A 22,539-nucleotide genomic window follows, 5' to 3' on the forward strand; every position below is an offset into this window, starting at 1 on the left:
CTTTCCCTTATTCCCTTTCTATTCCCTTTTGGGGAAGGAGGGGGGTTAATAGAGAGCGTCTGTCTAGCGGCCAACCCAGCCCTAAACCATGACATTGTGAAATCAACATTAGCAAATCTAGAACTAAGATACCCAGCCTGGCTTTACCATGTCTTGAAACCAAAACCAAAATAATTTAGACTATTCATTCAAATCTCTCTCCTTTTCCCTGTCATAATTACATTTACCTCCTCAGACTTTTCTCTTTTTGCACCGGATTACTCAGGTGCTTTATTCACAGCAGCCTTACATGCCTTCCTCTGGAATCAGAGGTTGCTAACTTCTGTTCAGGATCCCTGATCTGAATTTTAAAGCTTGCTCTTGAACGACTGAACATTTTATAGAGAGATTGTTTTGTAAGTACACTCCATTCCCATTTCCTCATAATATAGCCACTCCCATGCTGTTATCCATGTGGATCTCTTCTCCCACTATTCTCGAGCTGTGAAAAATACTAACAGGAAAGTTTGTGATATGTCTGAATGCACTTTCATACCCTGAGAACTGCAAACTAGCTTTACATGATACATCAGCCCTCCAGTGACCAATGGAAATGCTCTGTGACCTGTTGGAATCTATGGAGTTCTGTGCACCACCGTATTTATGTGCAAATGAATAAAAACTACCTTATTAAATTCTGTGTTTCTGTGCAAAAGTGATGGATGATCTAGTTTGAGTTCCACTAAGCCAGAGAAAAAAGGGTCAAGCGAAAAAGGTTAATTTTCCCGAGCTTCTCCTGTTTAAACCTCCATAAAGGCTTATTTCCTTCTCTCTAAAACTTACTGAAATTTACTCAGCTCTAAATTAGAGGTAATTACATGATGCACCAAAGTAACTTCCTAAAATGTTTGAATTATTGCTAATAATGCCTATAGTCATTTTTACAATAAAAGGCTAAATAAAATTAAATAAATGAAAGCATGAGCAAAGGTATTAATGGCATTAAAAAGCACACTGTAGCTGAAGGCTTATTCTGAAGAGTAATTATGTCTCTCTTCCTTTTTAATTAGTGTCCTTGTATTTTTTAAAGGAATATACAATATAGATAACTTTAAGAGCATGTGCCGGGTGATGATTCAATTATTGTATTTATATTCCTGGTAAACCATAAAGAGTTTCTGGCTTTATGCCCTTTCCCATTAGGTGATAAAATTGCCTCATACTTCTTCATTTCTAAAGAATGCAGTTGGTATGGGTAATTACCTTTGTCAGACAGAGCTTTGTCCTTGAGATTCCTATGCTCTCTGCCTTGAAAATATTTATTGGGGTCAAATCACCATTTACACCTCAAGATCTTGTCTATATTTTCATCTATTGGTTTTACTAATAATTGACTAGAACTTCTACTGGTTGTAGCAGTTCTGGTACTTTGCCAAGTACTTGGGTGAGGGGCTTAGTTAGCCACTGGTATGCTCATTGTTTGGCAAATGAAGTTAGATACCAAGAATCATTTGATACAGCTGTCAATCAAAATGAAAATAATAGGTCCATGACTGCAGTACCTAGAGAATAAGGAAAACAGAAATTCTATTAAACCCCTCCATTCAGCGATCTAAAACTTGGCCAAAAGCATTGCTCTAGGCTAAAAGAAATATCTGCTCCCAGGCAGTCGTGCACCGGCTTTGGAATTCCCCGGTGGACTGATTTATTGCATGTCTGGGCATGTGATGCACAGAGTGTGGGAAGAGGGACAAGTTTTAGAAGAGCCTTCTTGTAACCTGACACAGCAGAGCAAGTGGATGCACCCTTCATCTCTGTCCAGTATGTCTGAGAAGGCCTGAGTCTATACGAATTATGGCAGAACCTATCTATGCTTGAATGTGCTCAGGATAGTACTCCGCAAACCGTAACTGAGATTGGACCGGCACGCCGTCTGAGGAATCCAATGCTGCACGTGGTCATAAAGTCCAGGAATAAACCAGAAAACTTTATCAGTCCACTCAATGCTATGTCAGGTGAAAGAAAGCTTGGGGACTTTAAATGGATCTTAATTTGGTTGTCTTTAAAGTTTATGAGCCATGGTTTCTGTTATTTGATGGTGTGTTTTTCACACGTCTCAGTGGCTGCCAACTGGGAGATGTTTAGAAGTTTTTTATTGCTGCAATTTATAGTAATGTTCAATGAATTTCTATGTAAATACACACATTCTTGAGAAAAGGGTTACCTCACTTTTTAAACAGAGAATTTAGATAAGCATTGCTAATAGTGAATGCATTATAGCATATACTTCTTGTTTTCAAAGAATTCACTGGAATCCTGTATCTCAAGCAGATCTCAGCTCAAGTTTAGGAGGGATGAGTATACATACATACATACTCATACATATATCCTCAATATGAGGATGTTCATGTTGAATTTGAGGGAATGCTGTGCAGTTAGATTATGTTGCTAACACCTTTCTTGTCTAAGTTAAAACAGCTTCTCTGAAGTAAGTCTTTGTCTTGGTTTCAAAGTACATTAGTTCTCCATTTATGACTGCTTTTGTTGTCTCAGTTAACCATCAACGACTGCAATATAGGGCATTTCCTTCGTATTAATAAGACCCACAGTAAGGGTACTAGGGAAATACCTGCCATGTGGCTGTTACAGCCATCAGAAGATGGAAATAGAAATCCATGAAGCTGGAGGCAGAATGAAGATGGAGTTTAATTATTATATGCCTTATCCATTTACGACAATCTGATAGCTTGAACGAATAGCGATTCTGAAGTCCATTCAGAATCCGTGCAAACTGTAGCAAAAATGTTCTAATAAATAAACCATAGCTGTTTGATTTTCTTTTAGTAGCTGAGTAGCATTGACAACGCATAACTTGGTAAATACTGCAAAACCTGTACAGGAAACTGAGAGAATACTGAGGATGTTAGCCCAGCCTGAACTCTGCTCCGCTTCATTGCCCAGCAAAAGTGCTAACCAGTTAATGCAAGCAACACAAGCATGTCAGTGTGAAGAGTAGTTATACCTGCAATTGTAACCTATACAAACTAAAAAATGTATTTGTGTGCACAGATGAATGGGATTATGTATGACTATTAGGATCCTTACTTCACTAGATTTTACTGAATGGTGGAAAATTCCATTTCAAAAGAGGACCAAAGAACCAAAGGCGTGATGAGTCTTTGTACATAAAAAAAGATACACCAAAAGAACCATCTGTAAGTCAATCATACATTCTTAACATACTGCAATTCAAGCTCTCTTGCATATGCCTCCTGAATCCTTTCTTGTTCAGGGCATAGCTGCAGAGAGCCCAAATTCACAAGCAGCGTAAATCATCCCTGACTTAGAAAGCAGGGCTATATCCCCACCTTTGCTTTGTCAAGCATCTAGCTAAAATAAACCTCCCTTAGCACACAATTTTAAGCTCACATGAAGTCTCAACTACACAACAAAATAACGAGAAATCTCATTACTCCAGTATTTAAGTCCAGAGACAGTGAGAGAAAACAAAGTTCACCTTTTACTTCACCTCAGTCCAAAAGGTGTGTCCTCAGGGAAGGGTCACTTTACCAGTAAGCCTGCTTCCTCTAGCCTGTAATCATCTAGATATTCCTGCTCCTGACTCATTCAGCAAAGCTGGATGTATGGCAATGTAGAAAGAAAATCTAAGAATCAATTCACAGGTGCAATAACTTTCAGCATCCCTCTTGCCATGACTGTTAATACAGGTATTTCTTCTGTGAACCCGAAGACTGTATTTCAGAGTGATCTTTGAAAGAAGTTAAAGTCCTTTGTAATATTGTCTTCTCTTAAAAAATCCATGTGACAGAATTCATCAACGTAGAGGAATTGCTACGTGACTGAAGAGGAAAAAAGTTGAGCAACTAAGAAGCAAAAATTAAATTGACAATAGAAGAAAGAAATAATACAATGGAAAAATGTGCAAAAGGAATGGACCATTTAAGAGCGTACAGATTTAAGGGTAGTTAGTTGAGAGGATCAAAGCTGCAGAAGGAATTTAATGATCGGGTTTTTTTCACTAAATTCACGGTAAATGTATAATTAGATCTGAAATACTGAAACTGTCACCTAGATATCACCTGTGAGATGTTAATCACTTTCAGTCCAATCTTTTTCACTGATGGCTTGTTTCATCTTTAGTAACCAAAAAAATGTTCAGATGGATGAGATATTTGAAGAATCTTCTGTAGGGGTCATGCAAACAGTATGCGATGTAGTTACTGTGATTTAAACAGGAGGCATAAAACTATGCACCGTGTCTATGCATTTTGAGAACCAGTACATAAAGGCAACTGTCTGACGAAGAGCCACTCAAGTCAATTTTTGCTTAGTCTGTCTGGCTAGTTTAACCACCCAACACGAAAGCCTACAGACAACTCTAAACTCCTTCATGGAGGCTGGAAGAAGTTGGCTAGTGATTGGAAAGTGTAAGAGGGAAATGCCACCCTCCAAAATGTCTCACTTTGCTCAGGTCTCAGAATATGATGGTAATACTGTTTGTCGCCAATGCAAGAAGATGATCGGAATTAGAACTACCCAGACACTTCTCTATAAATAGGAAAAGAAAATGTCCTCCTTCAAAAAAAAAAAACCAAACCAAAATCAAAAAACCAAACTGGTCTTTTGCCTGTTAAGTACTTATAGAAAGGAGCCACAGTCCTCACTGGCTCATGCTTTTGTGTTTCTACTCCTAGTTTTGCTAGACATGAAACGGTTAAGTTCACATTTTGGGGCACTCAGATTAAAAAGGAGTAGCATGTTTAAAATTATGCATAGACATTCTAAATCTGATCACTTGCAAATCATCCTCGAGTCAGGTGAAAATGCAGAAGGAGTTACGCTCAGTTCAGCCAGACCCATCTTGTCTTGGAAGATTCCTACCTGAGAGAGTGGCTGAGGGATGGTACAAAAGAATAACTTTGTCACGGTCACAGTAGAAAAATGGTAAAAATTACCAGTGCTTAAAGCACTAATTTAGCTGCAGGTAACTTACCAGCAGGAAGTTCTGAAATAGTGATTTATGTTTTGGCAAAGCTTGGTGTTTAGCTATGAAAGTGTTGATAAATCAGGGTGTATTTAGGATCTACCATGCTGGGAATGAAGAAGAAAGAAAAAGCACCACGGCTTATGATTAGTAAGCAAGTGTAAAGGCAATAAAATGGTCTGATCACAGGAATAGAGGTGAGCTTTGAACTGAACCTGGAAAGCAGTTAGCCTAGGAAGACAAAACACTCCTGCATGAATGATGCTGACATACTGATTTTTATGGGAGTGATCAGCAGTCCATTAATATTACTGCCAGTGAAAGCATCATAATGCCACACTACATATTTTCATTTGCTCCTTGTTTCTGTTTCCAACAGATTTCTGCTATTTTGTAACAGAGATTTTGCTTATTACTGCATTGGAAAAAAAAATCTAAAATTGTCCATTTTACCCTGCTTGACAGTTCTACAAACAAATTCAGTTTCTGCATGAGTTTAAAAATAATTTCTCTTAAATAAGCAAAGATAGTAGTCTATGAAATTAAGCTCTTGTTTTCTGTAAGTGTCAAATAATTATATTAGGAATGCAAAAATAAGCCATCAGCAGAACAGAAATACTTAAAACAAGATTGGCATTATTATTTTCATAGCCAGTATGATATGAGGCAATTTTATGATAGTGATAGATCTGCAGCTCCTGTGAAGTCTAATGACAAGGCTGATTTCTTACAAAGTTCTTGAGTATAATTATGTTTTAAAAATCTGAAGATGCCACGGGTAGACTTCACTCTGATACGGCTTAGTAAAGGGCACCTTTGTTAACTTTACTCTGGCACATGTGTACTAAGGGAGATTAAAAATTAATTGGAAGAGTTTCTTGAAAAATATTCTTTTGATTTTTGTTCTTTTTTGACTTTTTGGAGGAAACAAAAAAATCCTGGAATTTAAAAATCCAATGTGTTTTACTTTTTACTGAATTATATACAGTTTCCACTGCACATGTTGTTAAAATTATATTGTAAACCCAATAAAAGTCAATATACACAAATACTTACTAGTTTCAGTAGCTACAATAGTTATGTTGTGCCACATGTTTGTTTCTCTATCCAGTGGTGTTGCCAAAGTTATTTTCCCATCTTCTGCGTTGATGTTGAACTGTCTCTCAAGGTCAGTATGCCGATCAATGGAAAACCTACAAAACAGACATCCCTGTAATCTACTTAATGAAGTTGGTGTAATCCACACAATCACAAGACAATTTAGGGAGCCCTTTGAGAGCTGAAGTTCTATAGCCAAATGGATGGAGAAGCTCAATGGCATAATAATTTATAAGGCAAAATGACAAACTGAGACTAAAAAACTTAATAATTATTGCCTAAGGAGTAATTAGCTGCATACCCAGTGTGAAGGTCATAAAATGCCCTCAGGTTCACTGGGTAACATCTTTGAAAAACGGTGCTGATCAAGAGTTAATTACACAATCCATCACCTTTATTAGACAGTTTCTATGGCATTTCACAGTAACTGATGATAATTTCAACAGTAATGTATTAAGCACACAAAACTGGGGAGCTTCATGGTTATCTTAAAAAGGGATGAATAATATTATTTTACCAATAAATTTCAGATTAACGAAGCATGAACTATTCACCAAGCATATTACTTGGTTACGGTTCAAGCAGCATCATGGGCAGAACGCAGTTAGGGGATGACCATTTTCCTATACAGCACTTCAAACTGAGGGACTAATTGTTTTATGGATTGACATCACTGATTTTTAACAAAACAAGTTTCACCTGACAGGTAGACAGCTTTCAAATGTGAACATCCAGGTAAATTTTGCACCCTAAACAGAGCCAGCTTGACAACAAGGAAGAGCAGCAGTAGATTGCTCCAATGGTGCATTAAGCAGGATGATGATGAAGCTCAGAACAGGATGTCAAGGAAAGCTTTTATGTTTGTCCATTTTCACAGAGTTATTTAATGTCTTATTTGTAAAAAGGAACTAAATCATAACATTAAGCCTTCCAATTTTTTGACAGGAACGGTACAAAACGAGGGAGTTTAGTGATAAACTACTGATATGGTTCAACAAAAATTGACTTCAAGGGGTTTTACTGACTCCTAATTGTGCTTTTGTATAAAAGCCTTTTAAACCTTTGTGACTACGTATTACAGAACCTAACAGCGTGCACTGACAATTTTTACATCTGCTCTGCATTGTATGTAGGCATAATAGGGTGAGTTAGGATTACATTATATAGTGGTCAGAAAAGTGACTCAGACCGTCAGTTTCTCATGACATTTCTAGTTTTTGCAAATACGTTGTTAAATTCACTGACAAAAGAACAAGAGCATATTTTTCTACAGAGGCAATGGCACAGTTATTTGAAAATCAATTATTCCATTCTGTTTAATGCTTTATCAAAACCAATTTCCACGGAAAAATTCTGATTCAAAAGTTTGCTTATATGCTACAATAAATATATTCTGATGAACTCAAACTCATTCCAGAATAACACAATTGATTTTGAAAGACACAGCATTAGGATCTGATTTCAAAGTTTAGGATTATGGCATTTTTTTTATTATTATTATTTCAGTGTCAGATACAATTCACTTTCAAAAAGCTTGTTTTAAGTTACAAAAATTTACCAAAATCTTAAAGTCTATTGTATTACTAAAGACCAAGTCTAGCATGATCACACTGGTAAGGTTTAACTAGGAAATGGGATACATCAGACATTCTTTTGGCTTTAAATTCTGAGAAGAACAAGTTTTACTCACTTAAAAATGAGTAGAAAAACAAGTAGTTTGGTTAAGAAGAGTACCAGAAAAAATATGAAGTAAAATTCCAAATAGGTGAGCCTAAAGCTAGGCGCATGCATCTATATTTGGGCATTCAAGTAAACTGATATTCTAGTGAGCTCCACATCCTCAGTTCTCAATGGTTTAATGGCAATTGTGCTGTCCTCAGCATTTCTGAAAATCAGGTCACTTACGTGGAAGAATAAAGCTGTAGGTGCCTAACTTCAGGCAATCATTTTTGAAAATGTATCTTATTCTGATGTCTCCCTAGTTCCAATTAAAGTATTAAAAGTAAAATTCTGGTACTAGTGTGAAGTTACTAAAAAATACCTCGCAGACTTTCATGGGTTTAAGATTTCACTCAAGGAAATACAAGACAGCAATCAAGATAACTTTTTTAAGATGTCATCACTTGAAATTATCTTTCAATTCTTGATATTTATGTAATGACGCAGAAAGAATGCTTCTGATGTTTATGAAATTTTTACAGTTCATAAACAAAGTAAAATATGAAATGCTTATATGCCATTTAATGCTGAGTAGACCTGGGCTTGACATAAGTTCCATTGAGATCAGATGGTTTTTCTCTAAGGATCAATCCTTCACCAAACTTCAGTTCACTATCTTCCTGCAGTGCATTTTTTTGAATTTATAAAAATGGGACCATAACATCCGTGAGTTCATTATTCTCATAATTCCTTCTCATTTCTCCTCATCCCAACAGTATTCATTCACAATGCAAAACCAGCATTCAAAATGAAACATTTTTAACAGAAGTTACACAGCTTTATAAGACTACGAAGAGGTAAAACACTCTCCTGATTTTAATTTGATAAATATTTGGTACAAAAAGAAAAAAGAATCTGCAGTGTTATAAACCTGGGAAAACTAATAGTACATTTGCAGTTTCCTTTTCATGATAATGGTATTGTAACTTTCTTTAATGGGAATGCATTGTCAGATCCATAAGCTATACATAAAACATACATTTCTCTAAAAATGAGAAAAGAATATCTTGGGAAATAATATCTTTTGAAATTGCCATAAACCCAGCACAGGTTATTGGGAAGTTTTGGTTAGTTTATGAGTCTGATATGGCAATTACAGGAACAACCCCATAGTGGTTTAATAGAAGACTTAAAATGATTCTCAGTCGTGCTCCTGCACTATTGCTATTGCTATTGCGACTTAATTTGATCTATTCTTTATTTGCACCGATGTAAATAAGAGCAGAAATCCTTTTTTGCTGCACCTGCTGAGATATGAATTACAGTACTGATACCTCATCAGTGGTAAATCACCATTGTTTATTAATGCCAGGCAGATTGGACATGCTACTTAGTGACAGATAAACAGCTGTACCATTAGGGAGGCAGAAAATAGCCTATCTAGGTTTTTAAGGCCTGCTGTGAATTAAGAAAATGATCAACTGCTGCCAAAGATGAAATCTCTGTCGATACGAATGGGGAAAACCTGCCACAGCGAAGCTTATCTTTCCACAGAGAAAGACAGTGAAGGGTGGTGATTTATAGGAAGGCAGATACAGTATAGGAAGAAAGATTATTACTCATGCTTTTATCTATGCACTTGGATCATGCTTTATCCAAGATAATTTACTGCAGATAAATAGACCACGGTTATAAAATAACAACAGAAACATAAAATAAGTACTACTGGAATCAAGAGATTTGTATGCTAATAGATAATGATCTTTCAAGCCTAATTATACTGTAAGTCAGAATGTATCACCCTTACTAAATAAACCACGGTGAAGCTTTACAACTAGCTCAGCTGAATTCACTGGGTCCCTTTCCCAAGAGAGATGCACGTGGTCTAGGTGTGGTAAGCTGCGAGCCACTGACTCATGCTTCTGAAATGAGGAGGCTAGACTACGACAAACTACTGACCGTGTTTACAATTATCAGCCAAATTTGTAAATTTTCTCCATCAGGCTTAAAAGCGAGCCAGGCCCTTAAGCAACATGCACAGCTGAATAGCAAAGAAAGATGAGAGCACTGTTGGTGCTTCTATTAGAAATATTGCGTAATGAAAGATATGATGAAGTCAGACTAACCTAACAAGTGGTATGAAGAAAGAGTTCACATTAATTGGGGAAAGAGATAATGAAGGCCATTCAGCTGAATATCACATTAGCACTTGGCCATTCAAAGCTGCCTTTGCTTATTCACAATCGGGGCTCAACAGTGAGGAAAGTCCCACACAACACATGTATCCTTTAGTCCCATCCATCTCTCCTTTAGTCCCATCCGTCTCACTCTCCTTGGCTGATACAGAGATTTCAGACTAATAACAACTTGAAAAGTGTTTCATAGAACAGATACATAAAATTTACAACCCATAACAGTACAACAACACAATAAACACTCAAAATCCACAATCAAAATGAAACATTCTAATCCAGCAAAACAATTCTTCTACAGATTTTGTTGTTTGAACCTGCCATGTTCCAATTTCTTTCCAATTTCTGAATTGGAAAGAAAGTAACTGCATTTCTGCTCCCTGCTTGCCTCTGATTAATATTTTTGCTCCAGTAATAGTAGAATTACTAACTTCGAATCTCTTCTTTTTGCCTCAAAATACCTTTCATGTAAAAAGTATTAAAAGAAGAGACTTTCCAGAGCTATCCCAGATAAAGTCGAATTAATCAGGTGAGCAAACAAGAAAAAAAAAGTTGCAAGGAAAATTGAGCTCTGTATATTTCTGAATTAGCTATTAAGCCAATATCATAGAAAAATTAAATCTTAAAGTGCTCTACATAACATTTTAAAGAAGATGTAAATCACAATAATTAATTACCTTTTTTTTAAATGTAATGGACTTTTGCCAATTCTGTTTCATGTATATCAACTGATTCTATATGACATTTCAAGTAATAACATTCTAATTTGTTTGCACAGGTAATATTTTTTTTTAAGTTTGAAAATATCTTGATCTATAAAATGATGAAAAAATTGGAAATTTTAGGACATGGGTCAGTATTATCTGGTCTAAATTATTAGGAGTTTGGAGCAGAATAGACGAGAACTCCAGGGAAACAGAACAAACTTGGCAAAATAGCCAAAGTACAACTGAAGCAGAGTTGAAGCCAGGCTGAGATGAGGAATATAGGGAACACAATCAAGAGGCGGAGGAGCACAGGACCAAGCCAAGAGCAAAACGGAATACAGCAGAGAGACAGAACTAAAATTAAATTGAAAGAGAAATTACTATCAAGCTGGAATAAAGGGATGAAAGCCCACTTGCTGCCACCATGGCTGGTTTCACACACCTTTCAGAAGACCCTGTCTTTGTAGTGGCAGCACAAGCCCTTTTTCACAGAAGCCAGTGGACAGGTGTAACAAGATTAGTGGTGGAGCCACTGCTTAAACTTGGTAGATCAAACTCTGTGCATCCTCTCTTACCTCTTTTCTGTTTGCGTTACGTATTTCTAACTTGGGTAACTACCCTCATTTATTTCCTATTTCTATGATCAAATTATCATCTTGAGTCATCCTGAGAGCTTCTCTGGTAGGAAAATAAATTTGGTGCTATTAACACTGTTTGGGTTGTATGCTGCAGTAGAAAATATATTAATAACTTAATTTGTATAGAAATCTGTGATAGCTTTGAAAGGATGATTTAGAAATGAGAGACTCCAACGTACTTGTCTAACACCTTCACATACAAGTTGTAATACATCCAAATATGTTGGAAATTTTGAATTTCTAATTCTGAAAATACTAAAATATGATAGGCAACACGTAGGCCCCCTACAGAAAGGTTTAAAGTTTGGCTCTGCAACAGAGCTGATGTATATGACAACGATTAGAAAATAGTCTTAAGTAAGAGTATAACAATTAGCATCAACCTCACAATGATCAAGGTGCTCGTGTAGCTTAAATTCCCTAAGGCAGTAATGTGCAGTGATGACTATAATTAAATAGACTCTCTCCAAATATACCTTTACTATGAATTTGACTTCTGGGTGTTTGTTTCCATAGTGCTTTTAGCAGGTACTATACACAGCAAAACGTGTTTTGGGACCACTTGCATCGTGCCATGCGAAGCATTAAAAAGGGTTACATGATGATGTATGTTCATCAAAATGAGATAGGAAACACTGATCTGATTAAACTAGAATAACAGATTTTGTTCAAGTTGTATCAAAGAGGGAAAACATTGTAAATGGAAGTTGCAAAATTCATACGTGCATATTCATCTCTGACTTTCTATCTTTAAACCAGGAATGGGTTTAGCCAAAGCAACAAAAATTTTCTTTTGACAACCTTACAACTACCTGGAACAAACTCAGTATTGCTAGTGTAGACACTTGAGGATTATTTAAAACAACTGCAGAGATGCACGGTGATAATTTGACCCCACCCGACCTCACACACTCTATTTCTTATTTTCATTGCATTCCTACTGTTTCATAAGACTACTTCTGTGGCAAGGAGCATTTTCATGATTTTGAAAATGGTCTGAATAGATAAAGCTAACATCATAAAACAAATCCTAAACAAATATTTTCATAGAAGTAAAAAGGCATGAAAACAGCATCATACAATGTATGGGGAAACACACTTGATATTTTGCCAGAGTTTTTTCAAAGAGAACTTTAAAGCACCACTACCTTATAGGACTGGAAGACACATCAGGGTCATGGGCAGTCACCTGACCAATCACAGAGTTAATAGCAGCATTTTCATGCACTTCCAGTAGGTAAGTAGGTGATGAAAAGACCGGTGGCTCATCAGCATCCTCTACTACGATTTTTACTGTTGCTGTATCCTTGAATGGTCCTCCACTGATGAAGCGAGGATCAATATGAATGTTGGCTGCTTCTACCTTCAGAGTATAGGATTTTTTGGTCTCAAAGTCCAGTGGCTGTTACGAATCACAAAGATAAATGTCTTTTACAAATGGCCACGGAGAAAGAGCAAGTGAATATAATGCTGATGGATGAAAGTTACGTGCATTTAAGCACATTCAGTGAGTTTTAATGCAATTGCTTCCCACTCCCAGAAACACAACCTGCAAATTTCCTAGGCATATATTGATATGTTTATTAACCAGCCTCAGAGAAAACAAGTCTCTGTTTCCTTGCTTTTCTCAAGAAATTTACCAAAATATTCTCTCTCATGAATTATACCAATACAATTACATATCAGATAAACACTACAAATTTGTTGATGATGACATGACGTGCATACTAATCACGCACTTAATCAGTGTTTTGTTAGTTGGAGTTAAGAAAAAAAATTATACTAGCTCCACAAAGAATAAGTATTTTATTACTTCCAGAACAATGTGAGGAATGCAAAGAAATGGCAATTATTATTTGTTGGACATGAGAGGTATTATCTGGAAAAATTTAGAGCTAATCATATAAGGAAGTACTTCAGTATTATTGCACTTCAGGTAACACCACATTTCTGTTTATAGGGGTAGCAATTCCTATTTCTGTGTATACTTGCCTTTTTTATTTATTTATTTCAGGGAGAGAAACACGAAACTGATTATTCTATCAATATACCAGCTATGTCACCATTGTTTTTGCTCTTTTACAGTTCCATATTAAAACATAAAAGATGAAAACACAGTGGATTTAAAGGAATGGAATACCAAATAAACCCCAAATCTGTGACACTTTTGAAAATTAGAATTTTTCATTATAGGAGGTTCAAGTTTGTGTCTTGAAGCACATCAGTATATTCTCTATGTAATTCTCTTGTGTCTCACAATGATTCAAATTTCAAAGATGCAAATTGCCAAGCATTGAAAAGATATAAGATTTGCATTACAATGTCCCTGGGATAAAAAGAAAAGGACATAGAAACTCTGAATCTGCAATGCAAATACCAACAAGAGCACAAATAGGAACCTTCAGGAAGTCTGTCAAAGCTTTCAGTATGTATACTTCCACATTTTGTTCCTTTTTGGGGCGGGGGGGCATGAATCAAGCTCTAATAGGATTTGCTCTTTCTCACAAATTCTAGTAAACATAAGAAAACCTTGCTTCTTTAGCAGCTCTTAAATTAGTAAGCTTTTGTAATTAAGAATGGTGATTTATAAATCAGCATATTCACAATTTGCCAATCACAGCTCCTGTATCACTTTTGCAATTGCTTTTCGTATGCTTTACAGAAATGACAGTACCCCAATACATTTAATCATGCTTAATCAGAATATCACACTGAAAATTTACTCTGCATTGTCTAAAACCCAGGAATTACTGCTGGAGAAAATCTGTTGGAGAATAGTACCATCCATCCATCATCTACTGCAGTAGAACCAAAATTATTATTGCTTTCAAAATGAATATATGAAACAACATTATGTTAGAGAGTCGGTTATGAAATAAAGCCAAGGTAACCAGGGCAAAAGGCTAATTGCCGTAGTCTACAATAGGGGCCACAGCATACAACAAATAACAGTAAGGGAGATCAGGGATGTATATCATAATTTTCTATTTAGAAAAACAGATCTAAATTTAGACAAATATACATAATTTTTATGATACATCCACGGTGCTGACCTACTCACTGAGAAACAGAAAATATAAGCTTTTGACAGGTACCCTGACTGACCTCGTTAATTACAGGTACAAGTCAAATATTAATCATCTGTATTCATTGGATTCTTCTTTTTTTTTTTTTCCACTGGAATGTTTTCTTTTGGTTATTTTGGTTTGGTTTGATTTAATTTAGATGAAACCTCATTAAGATTCATTTAGAGTGCTCTATGCTACATATTCAAAACCCTCTATGGCAGTGTTATATTCACATCCTTTTTTGGAACACAGCATGAGAATTGGCTCTCTTCGTCTCCAGAAAATTATGAAAATTAAATCTGAAATTACCTTTTCTTTGACTTTTAAAGTCAAGTTTTGTTATAGATACGCTGTCTCTCCCCATATTTCTGTATATATTTGGGTGCTCTTCTGCTGTGTACCTTCAAATGCCTCATCTTGCAAACATCAAGACTGTACAAGCATAGAAAAGGTAACAGCCTTGTAGCTTTCTTTAGGGCCTAAATTTGGCACTTCTCATGTGAAACAGTACTGAGCTCCAAGATAAGGGTCACTGAAATCACTATTCATTGAACAAAGTGAGTTCAACAGGAGAAAAGGTGGAAAACTAAGCCTCTCACACGTAAGGTAATTAAGATAAATTGCTATGGTTTGTTTGGGTTTTGTTTTTTAATCTGAATAATATTTGAAGAGCTACACAGCAAATCGAATAATAGAGAAAAGGTATTTGATGAATACTTAGCCAAGATTTTATGGAAGTTTACACCCACCACCAAAGCAGATTCTAATCTCCTCTTCTTTGGATCCAAGGAAGCAAAACCTGAATGATATGATGACATGGAAGTCCAGACAAGATGAACACATTCCCAGCCCCAAAAGTACTCCCATGGATGTCTCCCCAGTTTTCACCTAAATGGCAGTTTTGAGGGACATGGTTAATTCATCCCTTTCTTATCACTTCACTGGCTTGACACTTCATGCATAGATAAATTGGAAATTGGAAATCCAGCATCTTCTCACAGACTGAAGTCCACCTGGGCAGTTTTATGTACAACAAACAGATTTTTTTAATAGAGATATCATTTACCTTTCTCACTCTAATAACGCCATCCTGAGTTTGGGCGTCTGTAGTAATTTCAAATATATCCATTCCATCTCCTTCAATAATATCATAGGATGATTTAGCATTTTCTCCAGTATCCAGGTCATTTGCTTTCACCCTTCCTATTGGTTCACCAAGAGCAACATCTTCCATTACTGAGAAGTGATACAGACCTTACAAATAAGAGGAAAAGACTAAATATTACACCTGATTCCAATATCTCTTGTGTGTTACTTAGTAGCTTAAATAGTCAAAAGGAATTCAAGGTTAGCAGATGAGACCACTAAAACAGTTTTTGACAAAGGCGTTCTGGACTTGTTCTTTTCTGTCCTCATGGTTGCTCTAAGACAACATGTGGTTTTTACTGTATATGTGCAGCTAGTCTCTAACAACAAGATGTTCTGGAGTTGATGCTTTCATTGTTTCTAGGCTGATTGTAATAACAGGTGAAAGTAGGAAGGGAACTGTGAGGAATTCACAAATACATGAACTAGTTATACATATAAGTCTGTCCCAACGTGAAAACTTCTTTTTTTTTAATGTTTCTAGGCCAAATTATTACAGATAATTTGGAGATCATCTAGATTCCTCAAGAATACTCATAACGGCTCACAGTGAACTTCCAAAGCAATCAAGTTCCTCATGAGACCAAGTTATGTGTTCAGAATTTATACTGCTATCCACACTTTGTGGTTTGAATCTCCAGACAGAGTTGATTACATTTTTAAGTTGATATTTTTCTCTCAGATTTAGTAAGATAGTTTTCAAAATATTTTTAAAAATAATTATGATGCAGCTGACTCTTTTACACAAATTGTTCTTAAGAATTATGAATTGTCCTAAAGTCCTACTGCAGAGCTGACCAAAAATCCACATTATGCACCTTTGAAAACCTTTGGTTTTCACACAGGAATGCACAGTTCTCGGTACAACCCTACGGTGAACTGCCAGGTTAAAAACTTCTGTGACTTACAAAATGCCTCTAAAATTATTTCAAAGAGATCATAGAAATAGTGAAAGTTCATCTTTTTCATTTCTAAAACCCAGGAGGCTAACCCTCTTTCAAATAAAACCATAAATATACATTTCTGTCCTGCCTGGAAACAATAACCTGACAAACCACCCTGCTTTCTGAGTTCATTACAATTTATTGTGAAAGCAGCATGTATTACATCTTATGAATTTCTATTTCATTCTGGTTAGGCTCTATTGTAAGTTTGATCCTTTCTTACTTTACCTTCCAGGCAAATGCAAACCATACTTCAGCGGTGTAAAAAAATGTTAGACTTGATCAGCTCTTGTGTATGGCCAGAGCCTGTAATGCTAGGCAGCATGTTGTGAATACTTAGTTTTAGAAGGCAGAATTTGTAATAACATCCAGTTGCCATATGTACTACGGCACACCCTCAATTAAATGCGATATATACATAATAAAAAGTTACAGTACATGCAGTTTTTTTCTGATGAAGCTGCATGATGGTCACTGTTACAGGATACCTATTCCTAGGTGGTAGCTTGAATTCTGCACTGGAACACAGTAGCTGTAACAGCTTTGAAGGCAGTAACTCACTCCTTGCTGAAGGAAAACCAATCTGCATTTTCCATAGAGAAAATATATTTCGAGGATCTGTGATGCAGTCTTCCTCAAGCTACCCAGTCAGCATGTCGCTGTATCCAAACTGCAGGAGAACAGATAGGAGGAAACTGCACTGGGGAAGCACAGCTTCACCTCTGCGTACCTTCACTCCAGTGCTTCGTGCTGAGACTTCCAGCACATGTACCAATTAGCACCAGTTGTGTTGCTGATTTTCTGATCAGCTGTTTTCACACTGGCAGGCAAAGGCTTTTTGAGATAGAAGGTGCTGATACAAGTATAAAAGCCGGGTAAGCAAAAGTAGATCTGTAGTCACTGAGTTAGAGCTACAGCACATTGCAGGTAGAAAAGAAATGTCCCTCTGCGTTCTGGTGATATGGTTCAGCCAGGAGTCTCATCTATAGCTCTTTACATTATTAAGGAAATTGCCATCATATGTTGGAAAACACTACTACATAAGAACAAGCAATGCAATGTGATAGGAAGTAAAAAATTTATGCATTTCTTATTTTATAATGAGAGAAAACCTTTTATTGTGCACAGAGTGCTTATCGGTTAAAACCCACTAAGATGAGGTAATAAAATATATATTTTGCAAACAAGCTTTTACCTCTGCTTGCTTATTTCATTTTTTTTGTCTGTCTGAATGTGCATTTTCTAGACTATAGGAGTGCATTTATCACATGCTGAGTACTAGGAAAAATCTATTTCACTCTGGGTCTTCCGAAGAGGGCAAAAGCAGACTTCAAGTCATACATTTGTGGAAAAGAATTGATTTTACATTGGGTACATAAGTACCTCGTTAGAAAACATGCTTTAATAAAGTAAAAACGATACAAAATCTAGATGCGAACATTCTCCAACCCCCAAACAGATACTTAATACCTTACAACTTTAATTTTTCAGAACAAGCTGGATAAAAAAGTAAGTTTCTGATAGTGCATTAGACTGCACCTCTTCCAAATAAAATCAATCCAGTCATTCTGTTCTTCCCTCTTCTTTTTGCCTTCATCTTTGAAATAGACTACAAAGCCTGTAGAGAATCTCAGCGGGAAGCCAAATCATTTTAACCTAGCCCAGCAAGATATCTATTGGTACCACAGTGGTAAATATGGATTTTGAATTAAAGATCAACAATTATCTAGACTCAGACTTGATTTCTTTGTTTTCTTCACTATTACCTAATTAGTCAAACCTTTATTTCTTTTATCAGTTATATAGGCCTTTTACTGGTGGTGTCACTTGTCTGCGTGAGATGGAAGCATGTGTAACAGCAACTAGAATTTGCCCTTAGAAACAACTGCACTGAAAGCAAATAAATATACAAAAAAAGAGTCCCCAAGCCCTTCTGTGTGGATGCAAGAGAGGTAACAAGGAAGACAGAGCTATGTACACCTTTATGGATGTAATTCCCTCTTTCCTAAGCTCTTAATCAGGCGGAGGACCATTAATCTTTCGCTAGTAGCAGCTACATATTTTTAAATTGCATTGTAAACTCAGGCAATATGATAATAAAAAAAAGAGCTTGGTAAAAAAATAAAGCACTATATTACTTTCTTACATGGGAGAACACATACACTTAATGGCACTTACTCTGTGCAAACTTAGGAGGATTGTCATTCACATCGGTGAGCGTAATCGTCACTGTTGTAGTTCCAGAGAGTCCACCCATATGTCCTCCCATGTCCTTTGCTTGGATCACCACAAAGTATTCTTCTTTGGCTTCTCTGTCCATGTTGGGAAGAGCTGTTTTAATTATAGCTACAATAATGGTGGGGGAAAAAAAGTCAGGTACAGACCCAAATTCAGTTTTGCAGCTATTTTTACGAGTATATGTAAACAGTGGTATAAAAATTGAACTGCTAAAGGTGCAGTTAAGTTGCCTCTTAGTACCATGGATAAAGAAAAATCTGAGATTTTCAAAAGAGGATATGAGAGGTCACCTACCTTGATTTAATTAAAAGCGCAATGAAATTGTGGTCCAAAACCCAAGAATTAATCATACTTGCTACACATAAATTTTTACATTTTTGTCCTGACAAACTTTTTGGTTTCTGTCTTGCCTCCCACAGAAATCTGTCATTTCCCCACAGGGTTCACAAACAGAACACAACCACAGTAAACTGGATCTGTAAACACCGTTAATCGTAAATGTGATGTTAATCGTCACATTTTTTTCAGTATTTTAAGACCAAAACCAGCATTTAACCAGCCCTTGTATATAATGCAGGCCACAGTTGTTCCATTATGACCTAAATTGAGTGCCTGAATTTCTTCAGGAGAATGACAGCATGTCTTTTGGTATGTCTTTCTGTACTGCAGACTCCTGATGTCACTCTACTGTCCTTACTCCAGGAACGTCACTAGTTGGACAATGATCTTAGTAAGTTGCTATCACCTACTTTATTAACTTAGAAATTTTTAAAAACAGAGAAGTAAAATGATCTGTAGTATGTCAAAGTACAAAATGCCGGTGAGCTAGCAGGAAGATAGCAGGCAAGGGACAGGGGAAGTTCAGCTAAATACGAGGCCAGATCCACTGCAAACTCCTACAGATTTCATGGACACCTAACAGAAGAAATCTAAAATCTTATTTTCTTTCCAAAACTTCTGCAATATATTTCCACAATATTCAGTATGGAAAGTGTAATACTAAATGTTTAATGATAACTTTAAATGAGGTTCATCACATTCTAGTAGTGTTCACCATAATAAAAAGGTAATAATCAACTAAAGAAGTCTCACTAAACCTAAGGAAAACAGCTCTAAGTGTTACATTGAAATACAGTGTTTTTTCTTCTTTTAATCCTGTTTTTGAATTCTATTATTTTAAAAATCATTTGTCTATGAAAAGAGAGCACAAAGTTTAAGTTACTGAATTATCTTAGTGGTTAAGGAAAGTGTAAGTGCTGGGGGGAATTGAACCTACTGGTTCCTTTCAACCATGCTGCTCGAGGAGTCTTACGAGGTCTAAAGAAGAGTGTCTCTTCCTGTACTTACATAGCTGAAGGACACAGTTAATGGGCAGACACTGACAGTAACTCACCAAGTCTTTGAAATCCATTTTAAAAAGAAAGTAAGAGCCCTATATTGTACTGTGATTTCTTAAGATTTGCCTGTTGAACAGCATGGCTGAGTTCACACCCTGAGTCTCACATATCTGTTACTGGGCCTGATCCTACATTGCATTAGCTCTTACTGTGAATCTGTTAGTTTTGTCTTCTCTGTAGGGACCAGCATAGCTGTGGAGATGACAAATAGCTCTTTTTCTATTAAATCAGCTTCTTAGAAATGACACTGGCTGAAATGCCAGCATCATCTCTTCGTGTATTTATGGTGAATAAAGAAATGTTCCTGGTCTTTATCATTAATAGAGGTGCATTTTAGTAAATTTGAGAATTCATTTATCTTTAATGTTGTAATACTAAGAAAGTTACCAGACCTTCTTTTCTTGGCTGAGTCCAGGACCAAGCTAAGAGCAACAGGGTATAAGGCATTTAGAATAAAGCGATATACTTGCTACTAAACCCTTCAAACATAACGTAATGGTAGTCAGTCTTCTAACCTAGACTTTCGTAAATGATTTCCATAAAATATTTTGGGTTGATGTCTTACATATTTTACAAATATAATTCTGGATGAAAATGAAACCTCTGCCTTGTACTTGCCTCTACTCATACTGCCAAGCCAGAGTAATCCCAACACATAATCAGCGTGGGGTAAGAGGGGTTAGAAGCAGAAAGGGCAACTGCACTGCAGTTACAGGTGAGTTAGGAGCAGAGTGTGGAAACAGGGCAGGCAGGAACAGTGACCTCACCAACAAGGAGCCACACTGCAGAGTGGCAAGTCAGAGTCCCACTCATACTCAGAGACAGTGGCCAGGCTGAGCCACAGCATGGTGATGATCATCCAGCAAGGCACAGCAACAAGGAAAATGTGAGACCAGGCCAGAAAACCCAGCCAGGGGCTGGATCTGGGTCGGAACCGAGAAAATATGAGTCCGGGTGCAGATGTAGCACAGCCAGGGGTCAGCAGTAGAGCCTCAACCTAGAAGCAGCTCCCTAGGAAAAGGAGGGGCAGCCCCTGCATGACACTTTATTCACAACAGCTCGTATCAGCAAAGGAGCTGACCTTGGATGCAGCCAGCAGCACTTCTAAACTTCACTAACTAAGCTCCTTGAAGGAGATTGTGACCAGGACCCTGACAAATACAATGTAAGCCTGTGGTTGTAAAACCAGTGAAGCAGTGTGGTTTAACTATTCTGTTTCATCTATAAGAGGGGACATCAGTTATTCTGAAATACAGAAGAATATGCTTCTGTTAATTTTTTTTTTATGAAGACAAGAGAACAGTAAAATCCCAAAGATGATAATAAATATTTATCAGATGTGATAGGTGCAAAATACATTCAGTAAAAGAGTAGGGCTGTTTCCTCCATAGCAGCCTGGGTAGAGAGAGTAAAAGATATTTATTCCTAAAAGCATTTGGCAGTTGTGACTGGTTTGGACTGATTGGTTTACTGCAGAGGAATAATAATGCTGCATTCTGCAAATAATTCTATTGTTATAAATGAGAAGACTCATAAAAAGGATGCTAATACAAACTTAGGGTATCAGAATATGGTCCACGTTAATTTTTTTTTTTTCACTAATAAAGCTGATCCAAAGGTCAATGAAACCTTATTTCAATGGGTTTCCTATTAAACCTACTATAACTTTTTCTCCATTATTATTTTTTACGCAGAGTTTCCCTTGTTTGTTTGTTTTTTCAAACCCAATTCACGTAGTTAAGTCTATCCTACAGATGATTATCTAAGACGCTACATTTTCTATTCTGCAGTTTCCTCTTAGACAAGTTAATTATCTATGGTTTGAATGCTAGCAGGAAGATTAAATACCTTAAAAAGTGCCTAAATCAGAATTATAATTTCTGACTTCTAAGACAAAAATTGTGGTTTTTTCTGTACAAGGACACTAACACAACCTGTTATTTCAATAGTTTTATACTTACTTTTATCTGCTCTCTCAGCCCATAAACCATTTGCCAGAAGCTGAGTCAAAGTCAAGTTTCAATTTCAAACACAAAAAAAAGCTTAAAAGAGTTTACTGTTTTAATTACCGTAAGAGGAACTGAAGGATTTTAAACACATTTACCAAAATTACACAAGCTGATTGTTACTACCAGTGTTCCTATATTCAGAATTTATAGAACAGTCATCAGCAAAAGCAAACTGTCAGTATCTCCTACGAGGCAAATTACTAAACACAAAAAAGGTCCATCCTCACCAAGTAATATGATTGAGACAAAGACTGACTAAGACAGTTGTGCAAAGAGAGTTTTGTTCTTTCGCTTTATCCACTGGTTCTCAAGCTGGGCTCACAGAAAGTATGGGAACTTTCCACTTATTTTTAGAGATCAGTTCAAACTTACTGAATACCTATATCCATACAGCACACAGAACACTAACTCATTGAGCATTCAGCCTACTGAATGATCTGCTTCAACTCAATCCAAAAC

General features: G+C 36.5%; 1 protein-coding gene across 1 annotated transcript in view; it reads right to left on the reverse strand.

Annotated features, from left to right (window-relative positions):
- The window catches only part of CDH8 (cadherin 8, type 2), a 144,856-nt gene that overhangs the window by 43,824 nt on the left and 78,493 nt on the right, over window positions 1–22,539 (reverse strand). Inside the window, exons 5-8 of the mRNA XM_010145833.1 lie at window positions 18,615–18,782; window positions 15,413–15,600; window positions 12,427–12,680; window positions 6,041–6,177 (exon numbers count right to left, since the gene is read on the reverse strand). Of these exons, the coding sequence (XP_010144135.1) occupies window positions 6,041–6,177; window positions 12,427–12,680; window positions 15,413–15,600; window positions 18,615–18,782 (747 nt within the window). The remainder of the gene's footprint in view (window positions 1–6,040; window positions 6,178–12,426; window positions 12,681–15,412; window positions 15,601–18,614; window positions 18,783–22,539) is intronic.

The sequence above is a fragment of the Buceros rhinoceros genome, unplaced genomic scaffold (genome assembly GCF_000710305.1).
Source record: "Buceros rhinoceros silvestris isolate BGI_N320 unplaced genomic scaffold, ASM71030v1 scaffold18861, whole genome shotgun sequence".
Lineage (NCBI taxonomy): Eukaryota > Metazoa > Chordata > Aves > Bucerotiformes > Bucerotidae > Buceros > Buceros rhinoceros.